Source organism: Arachis duranensis, chromosome 8 (assembly GCF_000817695.3).
Source record: "Arachis duranensis cultivar V14167 chromosome 8, aradu.V14167.gnm2.J7QH, whole genome shotgun sequence".
In the NCBI taxonomy this organism is placed as follows: Eukaryota; Viridiplantae; Streptophyta; class Magnoliopsida; order Fabales; family Fabaceae; genus Arachis; species Arachis duranensis.
In genome coordinates this window covers 35,058,433-35,069,920 of record NC_029779.3, presented here as the reverse complement: position 1 = coordinate 35,069,920, position 11,488 = coordinate 35,058,433, and the positions used below count along the sequence as shown (strand labels likewise).

Here is an 11,488-nt window from a genome sequence, read left to right as displayed (position 1 = left end):
TTAATTGTGTTTTGAGGGATATGGAAAAGATGGTAAGGGACTAATCCTTCAATGTTTGAAAGTGGTAGGGCACTAATTCTCTCGATATTTTTTCCTACATTCTCTCTATGTCTGTAAGGTGGTAGGGCACTAATTTTTCGATCTGTATGGCACGGCCTCACCAGGAAAAGGTGGCATGACACTAATCTTCCGATAAGATTCTCCTGGTGTTTTGTCTCCAGGAGAAGGTGGTAGGGCACACTCCTCCGATTATAGACCTCCTGGAGATGCGCAACAGAAAAACTGTAAATCCTGGGAAATTAATAAATAATTAGCCAATAAATTAATTATTATTCAAAAAAATTAAGAAAATTAATTTTTATAATTTAGAGGAGTAGAAATATTAAAAATATGAATTTTGACACTAATTTTAAAGATTTTGGTCTAAAACCAGACAACAGGCCAAACCGGTTGGACCAAATCCAAATCGAACCGAAAACCCAACCTATAAAACACCCAAAATGAGCCTTCTCTTTTCTTCATTCTTGCTGGTACGAGAAGAAGGGAGAGTTACGTTAAAACGTAAACCTAATATCTCCGAAAATTCAATTGTCCGTAATTTTCAATCTGGAGCTTCCATTGATGAGCCGTCAGTGGCCACTTGTTCGTCTCAAAATTTTCTTCAATTCTGTTCGAACAAAGTGATACAAAATTAGCATTTCTCTTCCAATTCTTCCCCTCCTCAATTTTTTTATTTTAGGGTTTGGATATTGAGAAATTGAATGATTTTGATGGTTAGGTGAACTCTAACAGCAGATAATCACTGGGTTTTGTCCAATTAATTTGTGGGTAAGGTAAGGAACTGTTGAACCCTTGTAAAATATTGAATTAGTGAATCCTATGATGATTATAGTGATATTGTGTGAAATAGATTGTGTTTTGATTGATTTAGAGTTCAATTGGGCGGTTTGGATTGAATTCCGGGTAATTAGGCTTGAGGAATTGACGTTTGGAAGCTTGGAGCTTGTAAAAGGAGATGTTTTTGAGGTGTTCTGAGCTTAGAGAAGAATCGGCCAAGGTATAGTTTTGGTTTCTCATAGTTAATGTTTAATGTCACGTGAAAACGTTGGGTAGAAGACCTTAAGATAGGAATGAACTGAATGAATTATTGATGGATTGTGTATATGGTATAAGATGTGTGGTTTAGTTGTTGTTAATGATTTGCTATTGGAGTTGGTTAGTTTTGGGAAAAGATTTAATATTGGTATTTGTTTGATTTTGAAATAATTTAATACTGGAAATGATTTGAATGACTGAGAGGTGTTTGGTTTGGTAGTTGGGACCCTTGAATGGTGGCAGAAATTCGTTTTAGAGGAGATACTGTCGAAATTTCTATAAGAATTAGAGTTTTGATTTAAAGTGTTATTTTAAAAAGAAAGAGATTATTATGTGGCTTGTGTATTTGAGACTATTTGTTGACCCGCTGTCGCAAGATGTGACCAGGCACTTTAACTCTCCGGGTTTTCCCATGGGGATATATATATATGGATTTTGAGTATTATATTTGAGCTTGGAGTTTGACTCCATGGAATATTATATTTGAGCTTGGAGATTGAGTCCATGGATATTATTTTGAGCTTGGGGATGCACGCACAGAAGGACTGTCCAATGGTTAACTACTAGGACATGTCGGGTTGGCTGTATAACCGACAGATGAGTTCATCAGTCATAGGACAGGCATACATTATGTGCATTTGTATCATAGTTGTAAGAATCGAATCGGTGATCAAACCGGCCAGATTACTGGTTCACTGGTTTACTAATTCAACCAATAAATCACTGGTTGAATCCGTAAACCGGTTTCACGTAACTAAAAAAATATAACAGCAAAGGTATAAAACACCAGCTATTACAAAATACAAATTCACATCAATTGTTCAATGTTGGGAGCATAACCTATTTTCAACAGTTCAATTCAAAGGTTCCTGTTAGGCAAGACAAAAGCAACCATATATGCATTCACTAAAATCTGTTTTGGACATAAAACCAGTTTTGTCGACATGTTTTCAAGCCTAAATCTACCGAATGATTTAAATTAAGAGCAAGATTGGTACCTAACTAAGACAAACAACCATGAGAAATTGATGAATGGATAACAAGCACTTAACTCACAAGTAAAATGGTTGCATTCAACTTGAAAATAACCATTTAATTCAACACACATTTAAAAGTAATACCATAGTAGTTCAACAGCAAATAATTCGACAAAAAGACTCAGAGTCACTACACTAAACAGATGCACAATGGCATAATAGTTCAACAGCAAATAACTCCGACAAAATTGATAGAAAATCCAGCAATCCTTCTTCTAAAGCAAACAGGCATAATGGCATAATAAAAAATTAATAAAAAATCCAGCAATCCGAGAGAGGAGGCAGTGGACGGAGAGGACGCACTAACGGCGCCAACGGAGCAAGAAGCCGCGGAGGATAGTGTTTCTAATGGTGTATTGACTGAAGACATTCTAAAATAATATAGAATAGCAATGGTAACCACTATGGATCTGAAAAAAATCAACAATCTGCCATCAACTAGTTCAACAATATGACAAGTTATCACTCAACAATATATACATAATCAACAATCTGCCATTAACCTATCAGTTATTCACTCCCTTAATCAAATTAAAATCCAACTAAATAACCAAAAAAATAGAGAACATTTTGGAGACCAGCCTGGATGAGGCAGATTCTGGCGACAAAGAGGCAGCACCGCAGCAGTGACGCAGGAGACGCGACAACGACGACGAGAGACACGGAGCCACGAACTCGACGTACTCAGACACACTGTGAAGCCAGCGAGACGAAGCAGAGGAAGAGAGTCTTCGAGACTGAGAGAGACTGCGATGAAGAGTGTTGGTGTGACAAGGGGAGGAAGAAGACGACAGGGCGGCGGTGAGGTGAGGTGCAGTGATCAACTATGTATGGTGTGATGAGCAGCTGAGGAAGACTTGAAGGACTGCCGTTTTGGCTTTTGGGGATCTAGGGTTAGGGGGAAGGGGCAAGGGGTATTCGAGAGAGTGACATACATTCGCTTTGAAAACAAAAAAAAGGTTTCCAAATCGGCCGGTTACACAAAAACCGTCAGTTCTTCAGTTTTATCAAAACCTGACGGTTCAAACCAGATTTATCCGATTCTATTCCTTATCTGGTCAGAATGACTAGCCGGACCGACTAGGTGACTGGTTCACCAGTTTTTTGGTCAAACTGGCCGGTTTGGTCTTGTTCTTACAACTATGATTTGTATGTTTTGCTTGGGTATGCATTGTTTTGGTTTGCTTAATTGTTTAACTCTGCTTATCTGCTACTTTTTCTATTTGTTGTAGTTGCATCTCTGTCTGTGTTTTCCTTACTTGAATTGTATGTGTATGTTTTCTGAGAAACCCTTCTTGGCAGAGGTGTGAAGGGGGTTGTTCCACCGGTGATTCGGAGGGTTGAAGGAGACAGAAAGTGAAGTGTTAAGTTAAAGTTGGATTTAGAACTTTAATACCTTAGATAACGTACCTAATTTTTTGTTTACTTGGGTCTTTAAGTTGAAATCTAAGTGTCGGAGTTCTAGAAATGCCTCTGGCTTTCCGGGAACTTTTTATATTAACTATGTGGGTACCTTTACCATACTGAGAACCCCCAGTTCTCATTCTATATATATTCTGTTATTTTTCAGATGCAAGTCGAGAGGCACGTCGCTGAGCGTCTAGAGTTTCCTGTGCAAGCGAAGTTTGGTTATTTTGGGATGCTGTATTTTATATTATGATATGTATATATGTATATAGATTCTCCTCTGCATATATTTTATGTTTTTCCCTCCTAGAGATTGACTTGGAGAAACAGGTGTTTATTATATAGTTTGAGTTTTATTTTGGGTATATATATATATATATTCCCTCCTAGAGATTGACTTGGAGAAACAGGTGTTTATTATATATACTCTGGCCAGCCTTAGCTTCGCAGGTTGAGTCTGGAGCTTGATATCTGTCTTTTTGGAACTTTGATCTGTATATTATGCTTTTAGCCTTCTTTTGATCTCACCTATCCGTTTTACGAATAACCTTGCGAGTGTGACACGATTTTCTATTTTCGCTTTTGTTTAGCTTATTCTTCAAGGCTCCTAGATATGAATTCTTTCTACTATATTTGTGTACGTATTTTACTTTTAGAGGTTGTAATACTTCACCACCTCTACTTTACGACTTAAGTATAAGGCTTTGTGTGGTAGGGTGTTACAGAAACGATACCGGATTAGCTACCGAATGTGTTGGGTTCTGGCAATTTAATCGACACGTGAGCTCACAGTCAGTAGGACAGGCATGCATCATATTGCATTTGTGTGTATTGTTTAGGTGTACATCTTGTATTTGGCTTGCCTATTTGAATAATTGTATATATATGCTAATCGAACTAATTGCTGTAACTGTTCTCTCTGTTTGTGTATTCCTTATATTGTTTTAATTGTGTTTGAATAACTGAGAGATTTCTTATGCTGGTGATGGTGATGCTGAGCGTTGTTCCTGATGTGGTACTGGCTGTAATTGTTCCCTGATTGTAATTGCCTTGTACCATTTGATGCCGGTATTGATTTTGTTTTGAGACTAAATTTTGATGGTGATTTGATTTGAGTTGGACCGGAGACCGTGTTTTGACTTGATTTGGGTCGTGGGGCGAGCTGACTTGATTTGGGTCAGAAGCCGTAACAAGATTTGATTATATGTTAGGTCGGAGGCCGTAATTAATTATGTTATGAGATATTAATTGAGCTATGAAATTTTTATAACTAAAGAAATGAACTTTGAATTTTGAATAATAAATTATTAATATTTTGAACATATTCATAAGACGAATGATAATTCTTAAAAAATTCCTTACTCAGAATCATGTAAAAGACGATGTTCTCATCCCCTACAGATTTTCATTTTTAAGATGGACGAAGAGTTTAAGGAGTTTTTTCTGTGTATTTGGTTGTTTTGTATACTATTGTATATATTATAGTTTTTTTCTTGCCTTTATTCTTATATTTTTGTAAGAGGGATAGGAGTCGTGATATGTAACGTTTGTGAGTTATTTGTATAAAGGACTATATATGAAGAATGTTCGGGATGTGGAGTCGAAGTCCTTGCGGCAAGAGCTTTGAGAGGAGTTGCAGCACATAAAGCACATGTGGTGGCAGATGGACATCTACTATGAGCAGATCTGTGCAGGGGACACCAGTGTTGGAGGCAGCACATTCTCATTTGCACTTGTACAAGTCTAGACACCAACACCCATAGTAGTGTCGTCGCATTGAAACTAGCAATGAAACCATTAAGAAGAGGACGACAACGACGACTACGACGATACGAGGATCTATAAGATCTAGTATTTTAATTAATGTATAATTTTTTTTATGAGATTACTTTATTACATTGTAGTGTTTTTATTTTAACAAAATATTTAGTTTTTATTAATGTGTATTTAGTTTTAAATAGGTTATAATTATGATAATTATAGATAAAAATATTAAATAAAATTTATTTTTTAATTAAAATATATGTTACTATCGAATTTTGCGTCGAATAAATTCAACGTTACCTATTCCATTTTTTAAATCAATAGTGATCATAAAATATTATCGTCAGAATTATCAACAAAAAAGTTTGATGGTAATCATGGCATGAAATGCAAAAATTAGCACCAGCATTATTTTTATCCATCAGTATCAACACCTTACAATTGAATATTCTACAATGCTTATCGTCGAATTTTTTCAATAATAATTAACACCAAAAATATTAAATCCGTCAATAATCATTAATCGACGACGTTATATCGTCAGATTTTTTTTGTCAATTTCATCGATAATTCTAACGGTTTTTGACGTTTTTTAAGTGGTATCCACTATTGCCAGGATTATTTTTGAAAACTAGTTTTCAGCACTTCTGTCATCAGTTACCTTTTGTTTATGGCATGCTGTTAGCTAGTCTTACATTAAAACTTATTATTATTTTCTTTTTTCATGCTTCATAAAAAAAGGTTTATATTGAACAATAGTTCACAAATCACAAGAAAAGGCCTATAATTTCATTTGCAAGGAAATAAGTGATTATTGATGTCAGCGTTACTTTATTATGCTTAAATTAAGATATGGCTAATGTCAATGATCGATATTACTTGTATTTACTCATACTTATTTAATATAAGAGTCTTCATTTATTATCTTATTAACTTTTAATTTTAAGAAGGAAAAATATGAGGAGCCAATGAAATATTTATACAATGTGTACAATGGAAGTTTATTGAGTATTAGAGATATAATCATTAGTGTTACATTTTTTCATCAGCTGAAATTTTTAGGATGAGTGGTATCATGACATGGTCCATTGTCTCCCTAGCGGGATCCTTTTAAGAAATTTAGTCTGAAGATTTAAAAAAAAAACGATTACGTATATAAATATGAAGTTGAGATTACCTTTAATTTAAGTCAAATTCCAATTATACAGATATATTTATATTTACACAACTTAATTATAATAAAAGTATTTTACATGAATCTATTATAATACAATATAAATACATATTAGACATAATTGCAACTCTTGTTCCTCTTAAAAAAAAAACAAATTTAAATGATAAAAGCGAGAAAAGAAAAAACTGAAATGTTCATGACATTGGGTGTTGATGAGCAAAATACGATTAATATAATTATTTAATTTTATTTATTTATTTAGATAATTATTTTTTTACGATTAATATAAAAAATAATTATTTTTACTGACATTTTATTATTACGAAATTTAATATACATGCAAAATTATATAACAAAATAGGTATCAAATCAAGAATTAAGAGAGAATGTGAACAACTCTTACAATAAACTTGGGATAACTATATATAGTTGCACAGCAACTCTACTCATAATTCAATAATTTTTAATACAACTGCTAGAAGACAATTGGATCCAAAAGTAGTGCAACAACATATTCTCTTAGCAGTTCAATGTTTGTGTATTTATCCTCAAAGTTTGAGTATGTAAACTCAGTTATACGAGCAAAATTAACAATAGAATCAAGCACGGGTCTTGGGATATTGTTTGATTTGAGACATTCTTCGTTTATATCCTTCCAATAATCTCTGATCTCCTTTAGAATGAGTTTGTTGGCCTCTTCTTGAGAAAGATCGTATTGTTTCATGCAGCATTCAACAGCAGAAGCAACATGTTCTCTTTGCTGTTCAAACTATAAATAAACCAAATCCAAAACATCATTAGACAAAAGGACTTGGTGGAAAGAGTACAAATAACTTTTACCCTTCCATAGTTATATATGAAAAGTTATTTCCTAGTCATTAGTGCCTTAATTTTAATTAATATAAATGATTTTGATTTTTTTTTTTAAACTTACTAGTCCTAATATTACCTGAAGATATTTTATATATATATTTCAGAATAAATTTGACTTGATTAATTCTATATATATACACAGATAATGATAATAAGCCATGTTATTACTAATACAAGAAAATAAATTAAAAAATAATATTTTTCAATAATCATTACGATTATTTTGTTATCAAATATCAATGGGAATCATCTACTTGGTCATTTGTTAAAACCTTAAAATTCATAAACTATTTAAATTTTTAAATAAATTATAGGAATTATTTAGAAGGAGAAAGGAGTAAAATTAAGTTCAATTTTAATTTCTTTCCAATAGTATCATCACTAAATAAACAAAAAAAAAAAGAAAAGAAATAGTTGGAATAAAATCGCTACCTATATATATGAAGACATCCATTTAGCAGTTAATTACAATTTATAAAAGTTTGAAGTTCATGCAAGTAATTTTGATTAAAGAAAAAAAAAACAAGAAACAAAAATTTCAGACATTTCCAATATCAGTTACGCATATATTTATGTCAAAATAAACAAATTAAATACCTTATGTGAGCCCATATCATCCATGAGTCTGCCAATAAGTGAGACAGCTCTTACAATTTTTGGATCACTCTTTATCCAATCAAACACTTCTTTTGTTGCGAATCCTGCCAAACCAAGAAAAGCTATGATCTGAAGTGGCAATGTAGAAGATATAGCTCCATTAACCTTATACTCATCATATGTTGGAATATAGCCCCCATGGCACCATTTTGCTTCAACCAAGTAGGATTGTGCCAAGTTAAAAAACTGCAAGTAGAATTTATAAACCAAATAATAATTAGTTGACTATTTTAAGGTTATTAATTATAAAAAAAATATTAAGGAATTAGAGGGCTACCTCTTGTTTAATATGTTGCAACACCAAACCTGAAATTTCTTCCTTTGAAGTCATTGACTCAATTTCATCCCACATTTCTAAAATTGTATTAAATACGGCTTTCATGCATTCCGGAAGAGATTTAATGAGACTAATATCCCACCTGAGGAAAAATAAAAAAGAAGTAAAATTATATAGATAAAAATTTCTTAGTAAACGAACTACACATACATGAGTTTGAATAATATATAGGAATTGCTACAATAAATTAATTATGTAGATTATTTTTAGATGTAATAAATCAACCTTTGGATTGCCTGTGTGAAGAGCTCAAGTTCTTGGAGTGTACCATAGGCATCATAAGTATCATCGAGAAAAGAGATGCATACAACCAATTTGGTCATCAACATTCTTGCAGTGCTATATTTTGGATCAGAGGATATGGCTAATGGCCAAAAATATGCTTCAACCACTCTTTCTCTGGCATAAGGGATCTTTATCGAAAACTCACCGTTTTTCCACCACCTGCAAGAATATTTTAAAATAGCTCGAAATATTAAAATATTTTCATATGCCTAATTAAAGCTAGAATCATATTAAATTTTCCAAATTTAATAGGATTATAGTAAGGAGTAAAGTGTTTTGGTTAGTGTTATTGGACTTACTTGGTGATATTACCAACTTCAGTTTGATGCAATTTCTGTAGCATGTTGAAATCTAATTTTGCAAAAGTTAAAAGAAATTTGTTATGAGAAGGAACTTCTTCATAAAAAGACATATATGACCTTGTTCCTATCCTTGGAACTGCCATGTGAAGAGGTTGTTTTAAGCTCTGCTTGATTTGTACGGCAAGAGATTCACTCAATTGATTGGTTATGGACTTTAGTTTAGTATATGTGAAATCATGTGCTTCTTCTAATATAGCTTCTCCATGAACCCTCAATTGTGCAGCCTCATACAAACTCCATATTCCTTCAACATCTTGAGCAATTATTTCTCTGAACCTTCCTTCACTGTTCTTGAATTTGTTGAATATATCTGTCATTCACACGTATTAACTATCATGAATCTATAACATGTGACCTACATAAATACTTAGTTTAGTTTGATAAATTAACACTAAGAAAAAAATTTGTTTATTATTATATATTATCTAATCAAATTTATACATTTAAATCAAAGTAAGGATATAAGGAGTGAATACCAAAAGTAATTACTAAATTTGATAATAAATTAAAGCATTATATAATTATAATATTACATACCTGATGAAATTTGATATCCTTTTTGTCTGAGCAAACGAAAGAGTAATGCGTGAAAGTGAATTCCACCTTCTTTTGGGATAACAAAGTTATTGTTGGTAAAGTTAATGTAGATTGGATTGATTGCTTTCTCAATTTCATGTTCAAAATGATAAGATATATCTAAACGTTGAATTGAATCAATGATATTTAATTTTTGTAAAATATCATTATCTGAAGAGAGCTGCACCTTCACTTCCTCTCTCAGCTTTTGAGCTTGTTGCTTCCTATTGTCATCTGCTACGTCCTGTTTTGCTAAAACTATTACAAAAATTTCGAAGTAAAACTAAAACTACAAATTGGTGAAAGATTTATTATTTTTGGTCATCAGAATCAAAGATTTATTGTTGGGATGTCTTGGTGAAACATAAATCTTGTTCTCCTCTGTTTTATAACGATATATAAACATTGAACTAGTTTTTTTGTTTTTATTATTTTTAAGTAATAACTCATCAAAAATGTTTAACTTAAGTAACAATATATAATACACTCAAAACACAGTTAAAAAAAATTATTTAAGAATTCAACGAAACAAAATAAATTGAGCCATCAAAAACAATAACACCTAAGTTTACAAGAGATCTGCTAAACTTGCAGTTGACACACACAAAAACTAAATCAAAACATAAAAATATAAATTTATCAATAACACTATAAACTCCCTAAAAGATAGTAATTATTAAGGTAAGTTAGTGTCATATAAACAAATAATAAAATGATTAGATGGCATACCAATAATGGATGTGAATTGTGATATTGAAGGAACAAATCGCCCCAAATGCTGGGTCGAAATTTTGCACAAGGTCGTGTTATATCAGATGATAAATGTTGATCATCATTTGTAGCAGCAAGAGACATGATTGTCACTCACTAGTTTTGTGATTTGGAAATGGATCCAAAACTCTAATTAATTTCTAATACAAACGATGGAAAGGACCCAAGGGTGTTTTATCGGTGAGAATTGAGAAATGAGAATGAACAACTTTATTGGCTCAAGCTCTCTCTATATATAGGGAGGGATATGAAGTAATTCAAAATGATTTTTTTTATTTATTTAGATTGTGGCTACAGTGATAGAAATTTGAAGAAAAATCATTGCTCAAAGTCATTCAAAGGTTGATCAAATATGTTTTTGCTAATTTGTTCATAAGTGTGCAACTTCACAATGTAAAATAACGGAGCTAGAAAGTCATAGGCATGACTTAGAAAATTTCACCATTTAGAACTCTTTTAAGTTAGAATTTTAAAGGTGCTTTTATATTTTATTTTGTGACCAAGTTATTAGTTTTTTTTTTTGGTTAGAGAAGATTTGTCTATATTTTTGGTATCTTTTTTATTATTATTTTGATGAAGTATTTTGTTTTTTGTTTTTTTTGTTATTTTCTTTAGAATTGAAAATATATACCATTTGATTTAATACTGTAAAATATTTTAGACGTATTTAAAACTTAATTTAGTTCATTTCAGTGTCTAATAATTACTTTGATATCTACCTTATTAATTAGATTTTGATTTACCTTATTAATTAGATTTTGATTTAGGTGAAACTATCACCTATTTTATATTTTTATGATATTTCAAACAAAATATTTGGTAACACAATTCTACTTCTTTTTTAAAATGGAACCACTTAAATAAAGACACTTAAAACGTCTTTTTATAAAGATGTTTTTAATAATTAAAATTTAATACATATAATTGATTAAATCGTATTATTTTTGTCAAAATTATATCAGATAAATTGATTTGGCCAAAAAATCGGTAAACCAAATTTTGAATTGGTTTAAATTAATATTTTTTTATAAAAAATGACTAAAATACTTCTATTACATATATATTTTTTAAAGTTTTGAGAATCATAAATCATAACTCTATTACGGTAAAGAGAAAAGAGAAAAGAGAAAGATTAGAATTTAGAATTCTC

General features: G+C 31.6%; 1 protein-coding gene across 1 annotated transcript; it reads right to left on the bottom strand.

Moving 5' to 3' along the window:
* Positions 1-6,952: 6,952 nt before the first annotated feature.
* On the bottom strand, positions 6,953-10,484 carry LOC107462343 (probable terpene synthase 2). The gene is made up of 7 exons (XM_016080917.3): positions 10,297-10,484; positions 9,529-9,811; positions 8,929-9,301; positions 8,570-8,788; positions 8,285-8,426; positions 7,948-8,193; positions 6,953-7,246 (listed from the first exon to the last, which is right to left on the bottom strand). Exons 1-7 carry the CDS (start codon positions 10,420-10,422, stop codon positions 6,953-6,955), a joined length of 1,683 nt encoding a protein of 560 aa, XP_015936403.1. The 5' UTR covers positions 10,423-10,484.
* Between the last annotated feature and the right edge of the window lie 1,004 nt (positions 10,485-11,488).